General features: G+C 43.8%; 1 protein-coding gene across 1 annotated transcript; it reads left to right on the top strand.

Moving 5' to 3' along the window:
- Window positions 1-115: 115 nt before the first annotated feature.
- ACAA1 (acetyl-CoA acyltransferase 1) lies at window positions 116-18287 on the top strand. Its single transcript, XM_058183288.1, has 12 exons — window positions 116-338; window positions 874-967; window positions 1159-1216; window positions 2419-2498; window positions 3216-3258; window positions 8918-9016; window positions 9657-9737; window positions 13148-13338; window positions 14079-14258; window positions 14549-14604; window positions 16385-16530; window positions 17232-18287. Exons 1-12 carry the CDS (start codon window positions 177-179, stop codon window positions 17305-17307), a joined length of 1266 nt encoding a protein of 421 aa, XP_058039271.1. The 5' UTR covers window positions 116-176; the 3' UTR covers window positions 17308-18287.
- Window positions 18288-19508: the final 1221 nt, after the last annotated feature.

Raw genomic sequence — 19508 nt, 5'->3', positions numbered from 1 at the left:
GAGCACGAAGGAGGGGGCTACTCTTCATTTTTCAAAGTCTACGGAGCCCGCCTTTCAGCCTATGGAAAGACGGCGGGGCGGGGCGGAGGCGGGGCCACCGCACGAGGCTTCCCGGCGTGCCGCGCGCACGCGCATGCGGGCTTCGGTCGTGGCCGAGGTTTGCTGAGGCGGCGAAAATGGAGCGGATGAAAGTGGTCCTCGGACATCTGACCGGCTCCCAACAAAAGCGGCTCTGGGCGCCTTCCCCTTGCCGGGCCTCGCTATCCGGCCCGGACGATGTGGTGGTGGTGCACGGACGACGGACCGCCATCGCCAGAAGCAAACGGGGCGGCTTCAAGGTAAACCGGGCAGAGCTTCCCCAACGAAAACCCCCCCTTTAGAGGCCTCGGACTACAAATCCCATAATCCCCGGCCTCTCAGTCCCCCCCCTCTCCGTGAGCGGTAACCCAGCACCTCTGCAGGGGCGCAGGTGGATGGATGGTGGTGGGGAAGAGACCCTTCTCTTGATATGGGAGTTGTAGTCCCAGGGGATTATGCCGGGGATTATGGGCCCCGATCCCACTTTTGAAAGAGTTTGGATGTTTTGGGGAGGCGCGCGTGTGTGTGTGTGTGTGGGGGGGAAGGTAAACAGGAGGCTGCCCTGGAGGATCCAGCGTGCAGTGCCTTATGGACTGCAGTTCCCATCATCCCCACACCAGCACCTGAAACAGAAAAAGAGTGCCAAATTGCCCAGGTAATTAAAATAAACAAATAAATAAATAAATAATGTTATCTCTCTCTCTCTCTCTTCCTTTTCTCCCTCCCCACTCTCTCCTCCCTCCCTTCCTCTTTATTCTTTTCCTTCTCCTTCTTTCTCTCTTTCTCCCTTTCCAGGAAACGACACCCGACGAACTCCTGGCTGCGGTCATGACTGCTGTCCTGAACGACGTAAAGCTGAGCCCTGAGCTACTGGGCGATATCTGCGTGGGTGAGCCTTTTGAGTGGCAGCCCCTGGTTTCCTGTCTTCTCCTGTGGATGGGTGGCCAAACTACCAGGGAGGGGAGTGGGCTGTGGTCACCCCCCCTCCTTTCCTCCCCTTTTAAGCAATGGCTGCTGCAGCATATCCTGAAGGGCGACCAAACCCAGATAACCGAAGTGAATTCATCTCTTTGTACTTAGGGAATGTACTTCAACCAGGCGCTGGAGCCCTGATAGCGAGAGTTGGGCAGTTTATGAGGTGAACTTTGCCACTGAACCATCTATAAGTGAGATCATGGGCACAAAACACCATGGCGGAAGTGAAAGACGGGTCCGGTTTGGTTAATACGGGCAGGTGCAAAGAAAAGTCATGTCCAATTTGATATTAGGCATTTGTACTCCTGTTTCTCATTTGCTGTTTTCATTGTGTAGCTCACTTTAAGATCTGTGCACTTCAAGTCCCAGAATTCCCCACATAGGAAATTCTGGGAGTTGAAGTCCACGAGTCTTAAAGTGGCCAAGGTTGGAAACTAACGTAGCAGATAGAGGTGAGATTCTGCAGAAAGAAGAGCAGTTGTTCATTTATTGACTGGTTGATTTTTATCCTACCTTTTATAAGAAATTCAAGATGGCAAACAGACCTAATACTCCTCCCTCCTCCTACTTCCCCTCAACAACAGCCCTATGTGGTATGTTGACCCGAATAAGACTGATTGGCCCAAAATCATCCAGCTGACTTCCATGTCTAAGGCGGGTCTCAAATTCAGTCTCCTGGTTTTTCAGCCCGCACCTTAACCTCTGCACCAAACTGGCCTTTCTATTTGATTTTTTTTATTTGTTGCTTTTATTTATATTCCTCTCTTCTTTCCACACTGTTTATACAGTATCATTGTGGTTTGCTGCTGGCCACGACTGTCGTATAGAAAAATAACATTTTTAATAGTGACAATTTATTAAATGTATGTGCTGGGCCAGCTCCAAACAACTCTGGACAGTTTTTGAGACCTTGGAGGTTGCCTTCTGCTAGAGCTTCCTGGGTGCTTATCACTTGGACTTTGTTCCTGCTGTGGGAATCCAAAGAATTGCTGTGCAGACCAACTGAATCCACTGGGAATCCACTTTCAGATCCGGCCCCAAGTCACTTGGGCTGTATTTAGGATTCTCTGCCTTGATATTTACCGCATAGTTTTGGAAAGAGTGACAGCAATATGTTTGCTGCTTAATCCTTTGCATCTCACAGGTTTCTGTGACTGTTTTCAGTCAGTGACGGAGTACTGCTTTACTTAAGTTTGCTTGAAGATTGCAGAGTGCTGTACGATCAGGTCCTAGTTGCACAGTTTTCAATGGATCTTCCTAAAATCACAAACCAAGACCATCAAGGCATAACAAAACCTTAAAATCTGAGGTTGAGGATCTTTTCCAATTCCCCCTTTTATACCAATGTTATCTTTTTTATTTCAGTGGTATCCCAGAGACCGTCCCAATATCATGCGTTAACAGGCAGTGTTCATCTGGATTGCAAGCTCTGATTAATATTGCTGGTAAGGGTGGGTCCCTCCCTTGTGATAGTCAAGTTCCATGCGTGAAGTAAATGTAGAATTTCAGTCTCTGGGCCACAGGCATTTTCAAACTATGACATGTAGAGATTTTAACTTCTAGAACGTAATGTTGTAGATTGCCTGATAATACTTTCTATAGAGAAAGCTATAATCCTGGTCCCAGTAAATTCTATAGAGTTCTAGGAATATTTTATTTTTATTTTTATTTATTTGTTAAACACAACAGTATATATAAGTATAACCATACGAGTTGGATACAATCAAAGGGAACATTAGGACAGGAACGGTAGGCACGCTGGTGCTCTTATGCACGCCCCTTACAGACCTCTTAGGAATAGGGTGAGGTCAACAGTAGACAGTTTTTGGTTAAAGCTTTGGGAATTTTGGGAAGAGATCACAGAGTCAGGTAGTGTATTTCAGGCATTAACAACTCTGTTACTGAAGTCATATTTTCTACAATTGAGATTGGAGCGGTTCACATTAAGTTTAATGTGATTTTTAGTTTTTAATTAAAAAATTATTTTTTAAAAAAATTAAACAATAAAAAAGTTTAATTTTTCTAGGAGAAAGTTAAATGTACCCTTTTTTATTATTCCTTTCTGGAAAAAACGCCATCTAATGTGCTGATCCCCTTCACCCCCAGTAGCCCTTCAAGAAGGATATATGTGGAGTTCACTGACAGATTTACTTTACTTACAGGTGGCATTAGAAATGGCTCCTATGATATCGGTTTGGCCTGTGGGTAAGCTTGTTCGTTTGTTTTTTTCATAATTGTTCACTGCTTACCAATAGCAGCCCTTTTGTCTGTTGATTACCCCACTGTGACATTTTTAAGCAGATTACGAAAATCTGTATTTTGAGGATTTCTGGAGACTAGCGTTTTGCAGGACTGTAGGAGAGCAGCACAACGCCAGCCTCAAGGAAATCCCCTTTCTGTCAGCGTTCCAGAAAATCCCCTCCTGCAGAAAAGACTCGGAGGCAAACATCTTGCAAAGTTCTTTCACTAGCATAGGTAACTGGCACTGTTGGATATAAACTCCGAATCTGGAGATCCGGGTTTTTCCTCAGTAGTACAAAACCCCAGACCAGCACCCCTTGACTCCTCTGCCAGTCACGTGCTCCAATCACCAACCGTCCCATCTCGAGGCATCACTCCGACCTCTCCTTTTCCAGATGCACTCTTGGCCAGATCTTCAGCCTAGTATGGCTTCCAAAGCGGACGCTTTCCTAATTTGACTTGGAAATAATTTTAGTTTGATTTATAATAACCTCCACTGGTGGTTTATCCAGTGGTAGCTTTGTTTGTGTAACAGCTTTGTAGATTTTTTAAAAAGCATCCAAGGTGATGAAGCTAAGATTTGCATCACCTTGTAGGTATCCATTTTGTGCTGCGTGCTTAACTAAAGCAAATGAAGGCATTATAAAATACAAACCCTGCATTTCAATACCATTATTAGAATTAAGTCCCCTGCTTTTTCTGGCATGCAGCTGTTAATTGATACTTTGGGTTAAAAAAGATAATTTCTTTACCAATTCACAGGGCTACTAGGGGGAATTCTGTGCAGCTGCTACTTCATAGCACAGATCCCCATTACTGGTACATCTGCACAGTTCCCTTAGTGGCAGCATGGAGTAGATTTCTGCTGACTTTCTCTGGGATTTTGATTTCCCAGTCTACCCTAAATCCCTGATATACAGTAGTCCTCAATGTATGACCATAATGGAGGGAGGCCAGAATTTCTATCATGTCGAGTCATCCACATCTCTGGACCTTTTTTAATGACTTTTTTTGCAGTTGTCATTAAGCAAATCAATGTATTCCTATGGCCGGGGTTGTTGTTGTTGTTGTTGTTGTTGTTGTTGTTGTTGTTGTTTTGCCAGAAATGGATCCAAAAGGCCAGAAATTGGCAAAAAATAAATAAAAAAATCTGTCACATGACTACAGAGCACTACAACTTGCCATAAAGGTGAGCCAGTTGCGAAGCCTCCCTGAAATGCAGTCATGTGACACGGGTGTGCGTGCAGCCTTTGGAACTGTGGAAATGGGTCATAAGTAGCATTTGAGTAGGTCTGTCATAACTGAACGATTAAGTGAGGACTGACTATCTGTATAAAATGGGATAAGCAACAAGCGCAATAGATTTCTGGAAATCAGGAGCTGATATTGTCAGAAGTTACTGAAGGCTGAAATGTTTGTGGCATCAGGTCACTATCGAAAGCCCCTTTCTGTATATATTCACATATAAACATCAAACACAGGCCAGCTTAAACTCCTCAGCTGTGCCAAAAGTGCTTTTTCAAGAGGCAACTGGACTTCCTTTGTTTTTCCTTAAAAAAGTTTCGCTTCTGATCCAAGAAGCTTCTTCAGTTCTGAACTTGGATGAGAAGCGAAGCGTCTTCAAGGAAAAGCAAAGAAAGTCCAGTTGCCTCTTGAAAAAGCACCTTTGGGACAATCCATGACCTGGATGCCTATGGAGAATCTCCATAGACTTTCCTCAGCTGTGGTGTTCCCTGTGTAGCTATGAGAGGGACCGGTTTTCTCACTGAAGTTGGGTGAAGAACTTCTCAGACAAAACAAAGGATTCTATCCTCTATTGCAGAGTAGCCCTTTCTGAGAGGCATTCTTTTCTTAGCAAAGGGGCAGAGAAAACACCTTCTAAGAAACTAGCATGATGCCTTGATGTTAAGCTCCCCACTGGGAGTATTTGGCCCTTAAGCCAGGAATTATGCGAGCGAAATAAAGCTGCTTCCTCTTGATGTCCTTTCCACTACTGTCGCGTAGCTGTAGGTAAATGCAGGTGAATTCCTGTAGGTGAAGGTCAAGTTTAAGGCTTGTTCCATAGCGGCTGGTGCTAGGACATAAGATTACAGTGTGAAGTTTGGTATCTGCTTTGGTTCAAAATCATCAGCCAGCACCATGGCAAGTTAGCAGTCCATTCCCAACGCCATCTCTGTAAAACTGAACTGGAAGGAACAGGTGTCTCAGTACGGCGGAGACACCTGTGCTTGCAAAAACATTATAAATGCTGTTCATTCTCCTTGCAGTGGTCTCTTGAAGTGCGGCGTGTTGCATAAATGCGAAAGCAAGCGATTTGAGTAATCCACTTAGAAACTAGGTTGGGTTAATCAAATGGCTGTGTTGTTTGGTGTTGCCTCCAAACGAAACATTTGCTTCACGGGCCTTGTGAAAATGAGCTATAGGCCTCCCTCAATATTCACATGCTGTATCAGAAGAACCCATCCATGCCGTAGCTAAATAAATACTGGGATGTGCCTGCACATGTCGCTTCGCACCTCCATAGCCTGGTTTAAATTGCGCAATTGCCTGTGGGCACCGCCAAGCTTGGTTGCTAAATTAACTCCTGGAATAATCCAAGAGCAAAGTTGAATACTCTGAAGGCTGAACGTTGTGCAACGCTAAGTTTGCATTGCCACATTCCTGCAGTTGTGCGATATTTGATGTGGAAAAACATTAACCTCAAAAAAGTACAAAGGCTTAATTTTCTCCTCTCCACAAAGTTGTGTTGGCTCTTCATGATTGCTGCTGCAAAGTGTTCATCATAGGCCAGGATCTAGAGGTATATAAACTTGTGGCTGAAATGTTCTGATTTCTGGATGGTTTGCTTCACACATATCAGAAATGGCCCAACCTCAAAAGACGACCAGTTTCTCTGGTGGAGCTCAGTTGGTAGCCCCTTGCTTCTTTAGATGCGTAAATATTTAAAATTCAACATTACTCAGGATAGACACACAGACTTTGAAGATGACAAATCCCCAGTTGTTTTGTCCTCTTGCCTGTCTCCAGAGACATCTCAACCGGTTCTCGTGAATGTGTGGCTTTAGCTGGTGCCTCACTAGGAGGCATCTAGTAAGGAACATTTTGAGAAGAACATATTGGCTGTGTGAAAGCTGAGCATCAGGAATATTTGCAATTGCTTAATGTCCATGGAGATTCTCAATCATCCAAGTCATGGTTGTGTGTTTTTTCAAGAGGCAACTGGACTTTTGGATTGGTTTGGTTTTTTGGGGGGGAAGACGTTTCACTTCTCATCCAAGAAGCTTCTTCAGCTCTGACTGGATGGTGGGGAATGGAAGGATTTATACTCCTTGCAAATAGCTGGTCATTTGCTTCCCTTTAGAGCAGTGGTTCTCAACCTTTATAGTGCTGCGACCCCTTTAATACAATTCCCCACGATGTGGCGACCCCAACCATAAAATTATTTTTGTTTTGAATTTATCGCGCCTGAAGCCATATTGGCTAGCGATCTGAACTGTTTGCGATTGCCTTGAGGACGGAGGCATTAAAGCGGAGACTCCTCCCCTATTAAGTTTATGGCGCCTGAAGCCAGATTAGGCTAGCGATTGGGAGTGATTGCAGCTGGCTTGAGAGGGAGACATCAGAGCAAAGATTTCTCTCTTTTTTAATTCATCGCGCCTGAAGCCGAATTCGGCTAGCGATTTGAAGAGCCTGCAGCTGGCTTGTGGAGTCAACCATTGGAGCGCGATTCTTCGACTCGCAAGTATACTTCCCATATTTCCGATGGTCTTAGGCGACCCCTAGCAAATCGTCATTCGACCCCCAACGGGGTCGCGACCCACAGGTTGAGAGCCGCTGTTTTAGAGAGTAATTGAGGACACTTCTGTGTCTTTAGGCTCACCTGAGCAGTACAAATAGGGGTGGTGCCTTCTTGGAGCTGCTGAAATGACTGGGTTGTCAATTGGAGAGAGATGATGTCACATCCCTCCCCCTCTGTTGAGAAAGGGCTGCTCACTTTTGACATCGATGGCCTCTGACCCCACTTTCAAACCAGTGGTCATCTCTGTAAAAAACGTGGATTTTGCAATCTTCAAAACAGTGGTTTTTATCTTTTAAATGCAGAAGGGCTGCTGAATCTAGAATAGGATTGAATTGGATTGAATTGAATTCTTTATTGACCAAGTGTGATTGGACACACAAGGAATTTATCTTGGTGCATATCCTCTCAGTGTACATAAAAGATACCTTCATCAAGAATTCTAAGGTATAACGCTTAATGATAGTCATAGGGTACAAATAAGCAATTAAATCATATTAGGAAACAATAAATATCAATATAAATCGTAAGGATACAAGCAACAAGGTCTCCTATGTCGTGCCATGCGTTTATGAAGTGGTTGTTTTGTTTCTTGAAAAAGCACCTTTGGGATTTACAATTGCTTCTTTAATAAATATATTAAATTTTAATAAGGGGCCATTTCAAGAACACTCACAAATGGATCATACAGCAGGCTCTACTTTTAAAATATCAAAACATCACTGCTGTATCACTATTGACTTTGAATGCTGCATTCCTACAATTGCTTGAAAATATCTGGTCCGAGAGAGTGGATCTCCCCCAGGATTCTTCCTTATTGTCGTAGCCTTCTGGAGGTCTTGAACAGTTGGTTCTTCCTTTAAGGGCTAGGATAGGTCACTCTTGAAGAAATACAATTCCTTGGGTCATTTTGAAGTGAAAGTAAGGAATGCCTCCTGAAGCACAGAACCCTCCGGGATCTCAATCTGGTGGTGGTGAGCCAGATATGGAATCTGCAGATTTCTTGAAACACTGCTGACAATGAACTTTTCTGTGAGTTTTCCAAGAAACAAGTCCAAATGGACTTTCTTCTGGGGTACAGAAGTTTTAATTAAATATTTTCCAGCCATCCATGGTTCACATTGATTTACATTTTTGTTGTACAATAACTTCATGTATTTAGTTCTATAAAAATGCTTACTTATTCATTTGGTTTTTGAGGAATCCATGCATGCTCGTACACAAATAGCCCTCAATGAAAATGAACCCCCTCCCAAAAAAAATATGTTTAAAAAGTTACAATATTTATACTTACCCAGCACATCTAAATTATATTAAAGTAACCAAAATATCTTCACAATCCCCAAGGCATGTCACAACTTTCAAGCAACCTCTAACGTTTGGAAATTGAAAGCTGAAAAATTTGGCACCCTAACAATAGAGCCCAAAATTTCTGTTGCTAAGCAAGACAGTTGTTAACTGAGTTTTGCCCCACTTTTTACGACCTTTCTTGCTTTTAAGTGAATCCCTGCAGCTGTTAAGTTAGGAACACAGCTGTCAAGTAAATCAGGCTTCCTCATTGACTTTGCTTGTTAGAAGGTCGCAAAAGGGGAATCATGTGACACCCCCTTCCCCCTGGATTGTGCAACCGTCATAAATAGGGACCAGTTGCCAAGAATCCAAATTTTGATCACATGGCCATGGGGATGCTCCAACTGTTGTGCATGTTAAAACCGGTCATAAGCCACTGTTGGAACTTTGAACTGTCATTAAGCGAGTGGTTTTAAGTCGAGGACTATCTTTAAATGAGAGATATTCACAGCCCCCTTTTTTTGCCCCTCCTTCCAGAGTGGAAAGCATGTCTCTTCGCAGCCCTTCCAATCCTGGGGATGTCAGCTCTCGCATTATGGACTTCAGCAAAGCAAGGGACTGCCTGATCCCAATGGGGTAAGAGGCTGCGGCTTTAGTTTCTCTGTTCCTGACAGTAAAGGTCTGTTCCTGGGACACAATGTCGACTATTTGGTTTTGTGCTACACAGACACAAACAAATGTTGTTGACTGAGCAACACCCCTAAATCTAGCCGCTGCTAGATTAGACGCACAGTACCAGTTCCTTGTTAAGATTCTGGGAAAGTGAGTAATGACTGGGTGGATGTAATACCTCCCGGCTCATTAGTTTTCGAATATCATCCTGTCACACCCAAGCATTGTTATAAAACATCCTGCATTATAAAAGCAAAAGTTGCAGCCATTGTGAGGTGAAACAAATGTACCCGATTTTGCGTATTTGGAAAAGAAAAAAAAACCCCAGGATAAGGTGCTTTTTGATAACTAGAAGATGAGCTTAGTAGTGCCTCTTTTTCACTCCAGGCCTCCATTTTCACCACCTTACTTAGCTACCTAAAAGTTATTTTGGGGATGATGTGGTGATTGCAGTCATTGAATTAATTTATGGTGACTGGTGAGTTAGAACATTGGGGAGGCACATTATTCCATTAGTCATTCCTTTTTTTCCTTCCTAATGAAGAGCTAAAGATGATTTTAGAACCAATGAATTGATCCGCGTGCTTTTAATATTGTTTTTCAGAATAACTTCCGAGAACGTGGCAGAGAGATTTGGTATCTCCCGAGAAAAACAAGACGGTTTTGCCCTTGCGTCTCAGCACAAGTAAGTGGAAAGGGATGGCTTTTTGCTCTTTTGTGTGCTTTCCCCCACATTTATGTCGCTTGCGGTTCTCATTTTTCAGAGCAGACACCAGAACCATAAAGTTGGACCAGGCCTAAGATTTTTTTTAAAAGTTCTGGCCGTTGTTTGACTGCACTTCATTTACTCTATAGAGCTACATATTTAGAGCATCCATTTTGTTTCTGTACATTTTTAAAAAAATACTTGAATTGTTAATCAAACCTAGGATTTGCTAAAACAGAAATAAGCGCCAGTTTTCATCAAAGCTATCATGAAATGCAGTCGTGACTAGAGGACACGGCAAATGACTTTTAAATGCAGCTGCACTACGGAGCTCCAGAAATTATGTCGCATGACTGTGGAGGGGCCCCACGGTCAGAACTTCAAATCTGATTGTAAGCCCCATTTTGGGGGGTTAGTCATAACTTCAGAGGACTGTTAAGCAACCGGTTGTAACTTGAGGACTATCCATTCCAGATATCCTAGTGTTTTATAGCTGGGAAAGCTATTGTCAACTAATGAGCTTTTCCAAATTAGCAAAGTTTATTCCAAATGCATAAAATAACATTTCCTTGTTGGACTCTTCTGCTTAAACCAGGGGTTTCCAAACCTGGCCATTTTATGACTTGTGGACTTCAACTCCCAGAATTCCCCCAGCTAGTTTGAAGACCCCTGCTTAGACTATGACTTTAAATACTGTGTTTCCCTAAAAATAAGACTCTGTCTTAAATTTTTTTTAATCCTGAAATAAGGGCTTGGCCTTATTGTCATGTGCTCAAAAGCCCGATTGGTCTTATTATCGGGGGATGTCTTATTTCAGGGGTTTCCAACCTTGGCAACTTTAAGCCTGGAGGACGTCAACTCCCAGAATTTCTAGAAATTCTGGGAGCTGACGTCCTCCAGGCTTAAATGTGCCAAGGTTGGAGACCCCTGTCTTATTTTGGGGGGAACAGGGTAGATTTATATGGCTCCCTTCACATATATATCATTAGTCATTTTGGATTGCAGTTCCCATTATCCTCCAGGCTGGCTAATGATTTTGCACAGCGTAGTTGGCCTGATAAAGGCAAGGGACTCAAGACCCTTGGGTGTACTGTACCTTTTCCCCAATGGAGTCTGCTGTGATCAGGGTGCAGATGGATTTGTAGCCAGAGTTCTGTTCAGATATTAACTCTTCATTGTGGTGGAGAACCGAGCTCTGTTGCCTCTATGCATACTGGAGAAGGATTGTGCATAATCATAGTCTGTCTGGGGCAAGTAACCTAATAATAACAACAACAACAACAACAACAATAAAAATAAAAATAATAATAATAATTTAATTTTTATACCACCCTTCTCCCAAAGGACTCAGGGTGGTTAACAGCCAGATAAAATACAATACAATATACAATAAAACCCATTTTAAAAACTTATTCAATATGGCCAAATTAAAATTATAGAAAACCTGATATAAAACCCCGCTTAAAATCCAATTTAAAACCCATGTTATGCCAGTCCTGCTCGAAAGAATAGATACGTCTTCAGCTCGCGGCGAAAGGTCCGGAGGTCGGGAAGTTGACGGAGTCCAGGAGGAAGCTCATTCCAGAGGGTAGGTGCCCCCACAGAGAAGGCTCTCCCCCTGGGGGTCGCCAGCTGACATTGTTTGGCTGACGGCACCCTGAGGAGACCCTCTCTATGGGAGCGCACCGGTCGGTGGGAGGCATGTGGTAACAGAAGGCGGTCCCGCAGATATCCGGGTCCTATGCCATGGAGCGCTTTAAAGGTGGTGACCAGCACCTTGAAGTGCACCCGGAAGACCACAGGTAGCCAGTGCAGCTTGCGCAGGAGAGGTGTTATATGAGAGCCACGAGTTGGTTCTCTAAGGGACCTAGGTCTAGGGGACCTAGCTCCCCTAGACCTAGAGCTAGTCCCCTAGCTCTAGGGGACCTAGGTTCAGGGGACCCCTGACCTAGCTCCCCTGAACCTAGGACTTCAAATCCCAGAGTTCTTCAGGCAGCTTTTTTCAAAGTCAGCTTTGCTGGCTGAGGAACTCTGGGATTTGAAGTCCACAAGTCTTAAAAGAGCCAAGTTTGCAGACCCCTGACCTAGTTAAGGCTACAGGATTTGCTGAAACTAAGAGCTGATCAGTTGCTTATCATAGACTGGGACCAAGGGTCATTTGAAAGCAAATAGGACCTTCGTTGGGAAAGCTGAACTGTTTTCACTTATGATTCTCACCTCCAGAATCAAGGCCCACAAAACTGCAAGCACTGGATTGCAAGGTAACAAGTCTAGGAAGAGGAGATTCTTGTTCTCCTAGACCAGGTGTCTCCAAACTTGGCAGCTTTAAGGCATGTAGACTTCAGCTCCCAGAATTCCTTATCCAGCCATGCTAGCTGAGAAATTGAAGTCCACAAGTCTTAAAAGTTGCCAAGTTTGGAGACCCCTGTCCTAGATTGCTCACCTGCTGCTACCTACACACACACACACACACACACACACACAAGCTTCTTTGTCAGACACAAACTAACATGATTTTTTTCTAAATTTAGTGCTGTATCACTATTAACTTGAGAATACAGTCTCATTTGCATTTACACAAATAGGGAATCTGTGTTTCATGTTATGAACTATCTTGGACTAGATGACCTACAAGGTCCCTGCCAACTCTGTTATTGTGTTAAGCATTAGAGCTGTAGGAATCTTCATTGCTATTATAAGATACAGGTAGTCCTCGACTTATGACAGTAATGGAGCATGTCCATTAGAGTACTAAATCGTGATGGTTATAAAGCAGGTCACCCATGTGTGGCCAGCCCAATGTTAACAGTGTTTTTTGCAGAAGTTAAAGCAGACATCGTGATCCATGCCGAACCTATCGTTTGCTATAGATTTTGCAAAAAAAAAAAAATTCAGAAGTGTCTATTTTGAGCACAGATGTAAAAGGTGGTCCCTTGAACCTCTGGGTGCTGCAGACAGGCGAAAATGCGAGCCAGTCACCAAGCACCCATTGTTGTACAAGTTATGTGACTGGAGGGTATCAGAACTTCGGAAGGGAATCTGAATAAGTAGCCCTGGGGAGGTCTGTTGTAACTTTGAATTGTTATTAAGGACCCTGTTGTAAATTGAGGGCTGCTTATATCGTGCAAGATAAATTACAGTTTGATCAAGGTTGGTGCTGCTTAAGAGCCATTTTTCAAGAGAATAGTTTCGATTATTTCCAGGAATAATAGCAATAATGCCCCCATACGACTTTTTTCTCTCTTAACTTCTTGGCTGAAGATGCTTCTTGTGAAAGTTGTAAAATGCATTTGGGGCCCTTTCTTATATATATAGTAAGTCTTTCTTTTTTCTTTGAGTTTTCAAACATATACCATAAAGGTAATTATTTGGGTCTGGTGTGTTTCTAGAGCAACTCGAGCTCAGAAGTTGGGGTGGTTTAAAAATGAAATTGTCCCCGTGAACACCACCTTTACTGATGACCAGGGCACTGAGAAAACGATCACTGTGCTGCAGGATGAAGGGATCAGGCCCAACACCTCGCTGGAGGGATTGGCCAGGCTGAAGCCGGCCTTCCAGGAGAATGGGACTTCCACAGCTGGTAAGGTTCGGAAGCAAGAGATGAAGTGGAGGGGATTGACTTTGTGCCATAGAGCCAGTTTGGTTAAGAAACCAGGAGATGGTGAGTTCTAGCGCCACCTTAGGCATGAAAGCCAGCCAGGTGACTTTGGCCCAATCACTGGGAAACAGTGAATTCTAGTCCTGCTTTAGGCATGAAACTCGGTGGGAGACTTTGGGCCAGTCCCTATCAAAGATCAAAATAAATTAAAAAATAATATGTGCCAGCTTGCTTTCACTAATAAGAATAATAGATGGAGATTAGAGGATCTGGGTTCAAGTTCCTATTTAGCGACAGAGTTCGCATAGTGACTTCAGGCCATGCAGCCCAGATTATCTCACAGGGGGGAGTGGTTGTAGGGATAAAATAAAGTGGTCTCATTTTATGCTGTGTTGGCCAGCTAGAACACAGCTCCCCACCCCACCCCACCCGATACACAAAGCCCCTTAAATACATTTCCTGAGGTTGCTACAAAATTCCATTGTTAATATGAAAAAAAGGAAAGTTATTTCCAGAGTACACAATTTTTAGACTGCATTAGAGTTAAAATAAAATTTATAAAATTTGCAATCCTCTTTATGTGTGAAAGTGATTTTCATTGTGTAAATCTTTCCTATCATCACCCGAATAGTGATGATGATGATGTAATTAACTCAGTTGTGCTGTTCTATCATTTTGCCGGCATCTCGTAACTTAGGTCTTCATGAAATGACTCCCCTCAGGTAACTCCAGCCAAGTCAGCGACGGGGCTGCTGCGGTGCTCCTGGCCAGACGTTCCTCAGCCGCGCAGCTGGGGCTTCCTGTCCTTGGAGTGCTGAAATCATACGCTGTGGTTGGAGTCCCACCAGATGTTATGGGCATAGGGCCAGCCTATGCTATCCCAGTAGCTTTGAAAAAAGCCGGTGAGCAGCAGCATCCAAGAAGGGGAGGGACGGGCAGAAAACCACGTGGCTAATCGAGGAGCTGGGAGGGGATTGCTTTCCCCAATCCTTTGCAAGCCAGTATTTGCTCACAGTGACCTTCAGGGGGTGGGTGGGTGGGTGGGAGGTCTTCCTGGAGTGATTTTTAGGACTGCGTCTTTGGGGCAGAAGGGCACTGAAACCCCTCGGGGTTTCAGCTACAATAACAACAACAACATCCCTTAAAGAGGTAGGTTTTTCGCTGTTCAGTTGTGCCCATCTCTAACCTGCAGGTTTGACAGTGAACGATATCGATGTGTTTGAAATCAACGAGGCCTTTGCAAGTCAGGTAAGGTTTTCGAAGGGGTGGGGGTGGGGGTTAGAATGAAGACACCATAAAGGAAATACGTTCCCAACTGTGAGGGTTAGCAAGAGATTTCAGCTGCCCTGGACTCTGCCCTCTTTCATCATCCATGGCAGGCAGGCAGGCAGGTGGCCTTTGGGGCAGAGGCTCTGGGGTCATTTACCAGCTCTGTAATTTCACCAAGCCAAGTTTGTCCTGATCCTGCCCACGTTCTGGGGGAGTGTGGCCTCTGAAGTCTCCAAACACAGAACGGGTAGTCCTCGACTTGCAACGGTTCGTTTAGTGACTGTTCAAAGTTTACAAGGGCACTGAAAAAAGGGACTTGTGACAATTTTTCAAGCTTACCACCCTTGGAGCATCCCCATGTGATTTATATTCGGTTGCTTGGCAACTGATTCACATTTGTGACAGTTGCAGGATCCTGGAGTCACACGATCCCCTTTTGCGACCTTGGGGAAGCCAGATTCACTTAACAACCGCGTTGCTAACTCAACAACTGCAATGATTCGTTTAACAACTGTGGCAAGAAGTCTTAAAATGGGGCAAAGCTCGCTTAACAAATGTTTCACTTAGCAACATAAATGTTGGACTCAGTTGTGGTCGTAAGTCAAGGACTAGGGTGTATGTCCCTCCTTCTACCCAAGATAGTGTTACAGGTAGTCTTCGACTTATGACCAGATTGCTTAGTGACTGTTCAAAGTTATGACAGACCCCCCCCCCCAAAAAAAAAGATACTTAGGAACCAGATTCAAAGTGCCAATGGCTGTGTGTTAAACCACCCCCTCATGGGGGGTGTTCCACACTTTGGATGCTCAACAGTCAGTACAAACTTACAGGCACTTGCAGCATCCCATAATTACATGAGTGCATTTATGGCATTTTTTACCGTAAACCACTCTTTACCTCCCGTTTCTGCAAAAAAGATACCCGTTGCAGCAGTGGATTCACTTAATAATGGCAGTGTTAGTTTAACAACTGCCTCAGAATATGTCATAAAATTAGGTTGGGCATGTGGGTAACTTGATTTACAACAGTCGTGACATACAATGGAAACGTTACCTGGTTGTCAGTCAAGAATATCTGTATCGTACTTGGTCCCATTTTTTTATTTTCCCTTCTGCATTTTAATACCAGGTTGTCCATTTCCTTGTTCTAATCTCCTTCACTTGCGTTGCAGATACAGCCATGCGTATTTCAAACATTTTCAACAGGTGGGAGTTTCAATACAAGCAGTCCTTGGCTTACAACCACAATTGAGCCCCAAATTTCTGTTGTTAAGTGAGACATTTGTTAAATGGGTTTTGCCCCATTTTACAACTTCTTTTGCCACAGTTGTTAAGTGAATCACTGTAGTTGTTAAGTGAGTCAAATGGTTGCTAAGTGAATCCGGCTTCCCTGTTGACTTTGTCAAAAGGTCGCAAAAGGGGATCATGTGACCCCTCCCCCGGGACACTGCCACTGTCATAAATATGAACCAGTTGCCAAGTATCCTATGTATGAAAATTGGTCATAAGCCAATTTTTTTTCAGTGCCATTGTAACTTTGAACCGTCACTAAACAAACTGTTGTAAATCGAGGATTACCTATACTTTTGGTCTGAGTAAACGTACACTGAGAGAGAGAGCAGAGAGAGAGTTGTTGCCAAATGTGACATCTTAAAAGAAAAACTGGAAAGAGTTAACCATGAGGTCACTTCTTCCAGCTGTTTGTCCCCATTGAGTGAAATTGGTTCCTGAAAAAGCTTTCGATTGTCTTCTTTCTCCAGGCTGTCTACTGTGTGGAGAAACTTGGCATTCCCATGGAGAAGGTGAACCCACTGGGTGGTGCCATTGCTTTGGGACATCCTCTGGGGTGCACCGGGGCTCGGCAAGTTGTCACTCTGCTCAACGAACTAAAGCGCAAAGGCAAGAGGTGAGTGTGGAAGGCATGAACTACGCCCCGAGTACCTGGCTTAACGCTGCTTGGCTTTTAAAGGGCGCCACCAAGGAATTTCTCAACCTGCTCGGCAGGTCGGGCATGTAAAACCAGATCTCCCGCAAGTTCTAATCTGCGTAAATGAAAGTGAGAAGCCGCCTTATTCTAGTAGCTCTGCTTTAAATTTTATTGCTCTTGAGACTAAAATTTAGCTTTTTATTTGTGCTTATTTATGTCCCATCTTTATTGTATGTATAAATAATTTGAGGCAGCAAACGTATTGCGTACTCTTTCCTCCTCCTATTTTCCCCAAATAAGAACCCTGTGGGGTGGATTGAGCTGAGAGACAGTAACTGGCCCAAAGTTGCCCAGCTGTCTTTCATGCTTAAAGTGGGACTAGAACTCACTGTCTCCTGGTGATTGGCCCAAAGTTACCCAGCTGGGTTTCATATGTAAGGCGGGACTATTTCTCCACATCTCCTAGTGATTGGCCCAAAGTCACCCAACTGACTTTCATGCTTAAAGTGGGACTAGAATTTGTCATCTCTTGGTTTCTAGACTTGCACCTTCACAATTAGGCCATTCTCTGTCACAAAGTCTCCTCTCTCCCCAAATCCCTTTGTGTCTTCCAAAACTCCTGATCCCTAAGAAGACCCTTTGCCTAGGGAGCTTAGCCCTCATATGCCTTCTTGTTTCAGAGGCTATGGCGTGGTTTCAATGTGCATTGGGACCGGGATGGGAGCAGCTGCGGTATTTGAATATCCAGGGAACTGAGCAGAACGTCAGGCTCTTCACACAACCTGCCCTCAAGGCCTGGAAAACAACCTGCTATCCATCCTGATGTGCAATCCGGCTTTATGACTGTTGAGTGTGAACCCTCCTCGGTGGGCAGAGCTTTTGAAGTCCAGTGCCACGGGAATGAATTTGGGAACGAGGCGTAGCAAAGATCTTTGGCTTTCTGGTCTTTCAGGAAACCTATTAAAAATAGGTCCTTTGTATGAATTAATCACTAGGGTGTAAGGGGTCTACCTGTCCAATGGAGGTGGGTTGGGGTTGGTGGAGGGAGATAGGGGTACCTGAGGAACTTGACTGATCAGCAGTCTGAAATAGATTGCCTTATCTGCAGTGCTGGGATCAATGTGCAATTGGAACAAGGTTTTTTTCTCTTCCCCCCCCCCTCCAAGAATCCTTACTCCAATGAGTAAATTCCCTAAAGTAGCCAGTGTACTGCTTTGGGGGGGGTGGAGGGGAGAATAATGATTATTAGAATCCGTGAATAATCAGCTAGAAAATGGGGCATCAGTGCATTTGGGAACAATAAAAACAAACAAACATAGCACAGTATTTATTACTGCTGGGCTCCATTTTCAGAGTTTTCTAGGAACTCATAAGCAGTTATTGCTGGTTTGGTTTCTTCGGTTTTTTTTCCCTCTCTCCTTAAGGTAATTTTAGTTTATCACATATTATTTTTGAAGATGAACTGGGACCAGGTATGTTTTTTTTTTTAAAGAGAATATTACTGTTACCATGATCAGGAAGAAAATTTATTTCTAAATCCTTAAAAGGAAAAGCGGCAAAATAAGGTTAAGGAATCACACGATTCAGCGGTTGGTACTAGCAAGAAATAGCTGATAATTGCTTTGCTGGTGTTCTAAGGAGCTAAACGAATTCTTAAAAGATGTTTTAATCAACTAATTACATTTCTGTTAATGGATTAAATTACATTAATAAAGCCTGTGAATGGTTCTGAGTCATTTAATTCCTGGAAAGCCAATTTTTCTAGCATAGAACGATGGTTGGCACCGAGTTAGATGCTAAAAGTAGTCTTCAATTTACAACCACAATTGAACTCAAAAGTTTGTGTTGCCTAAGTGAGACATTAGTTAAGTGAATTTTTTCCCATTTTACCAACTTTCTTGCCACAGTTGTTAAATGAATCACTACAGTTAAGTTAGTAACTTGGTTGTTAAGTGAATCTGGCTTCCCCAGACTCTTGCCAGAAGGTCGCAAAAGGGTTAGGGTTAGATTGTGGGACACTGCAACTGTCATAAATACAGATCAGTTGACAAGTGCCTGAATATTGATCACATGACCATGGGGATGCTGCAGTGGTGGTTAAGTGCGAAAAATGGTCATAAGTCAACTTTTTTCAGTGCCTGTATAACTTGTCATTAACTGAACTATTGTAAGTTGAGGACAACCTGCACTTAATACTGTGAGAGGGATCTTGGAGTCTTAATGGACAATCACTTAAATATGAGCCAGCCGTGTGCAGCGGTAGTCAAAAAAGCCTAGGCTGCATTAACAAGAGGGATAAAATCAAGATCGCGTGAAGTGTTAATACTGCTTTACAAAGCTTTAGTCAAATCAATCTTGGAATATTGTAGTTTTGGTTGCCACAACATGCCGACAGTCTAGAACAGGGGTGTCAAACCTGATTGTATCGTGACATATCGGGATTGTTTTTGCCCTTGCAGGGTTGGGAGTGGACATGGCCAGTGCGGGCTGTATCCAGGTTGTGGTCCGTGTGTTTTGACGTGCCTGCTGTAGAAAGAGTACAGAGAAGTGCACAAAGACCGTTAGGGGACTGAAAGCTAAAACATGAAAATACAAGCTTGCCAGGGGTATAGAAATATTTTATTTTTCTCTAGCATTGCAGAAAAAACAACAACCACCCAGCTACCGTTAAGCTGCTTGCAAGAAGGCCCCCATGGCTTGTCCTTCAGGTGCTCATGAGGAGGTCTTCATACCTCTCATCATAGGAGCCCTTTCCTTGGACAAGCAGCAGGCACGGCTTCTCTCCCAGCATGCCGACAACGGTCACTGTGGTTTCATAGTCCACATTGTCTCTGAAATGAAAAGAAGGGCTAAAGAAGTGAGCCTTCCCTTTGATAAAAACACCACGGAAGGGCCTCTCCTACCACGTGACCGGAAAACTCCCCACAGGACAAGTCTCCATTGGCAACTTGCTTTGG

This window comes from Ahaetulla prasina, chromosome 4 (assembly GCF_028640845.1).
Source record: "Ahaetulla prasina isolate Xishuangbanna chromosome 4, ASM2864084v1, whole genome shotgun sequence".
NCBI classification, from domain to species: domain Eukaryota; kingdom Metazoa; phylum Chordata; class Lepidosauria; order Squamata; family Colubridae; genus Ahaetulla; species Ahaetulla prasina.
This window is presented reverse-complemented; position numbering and strand designations above follow the sequence as displayed.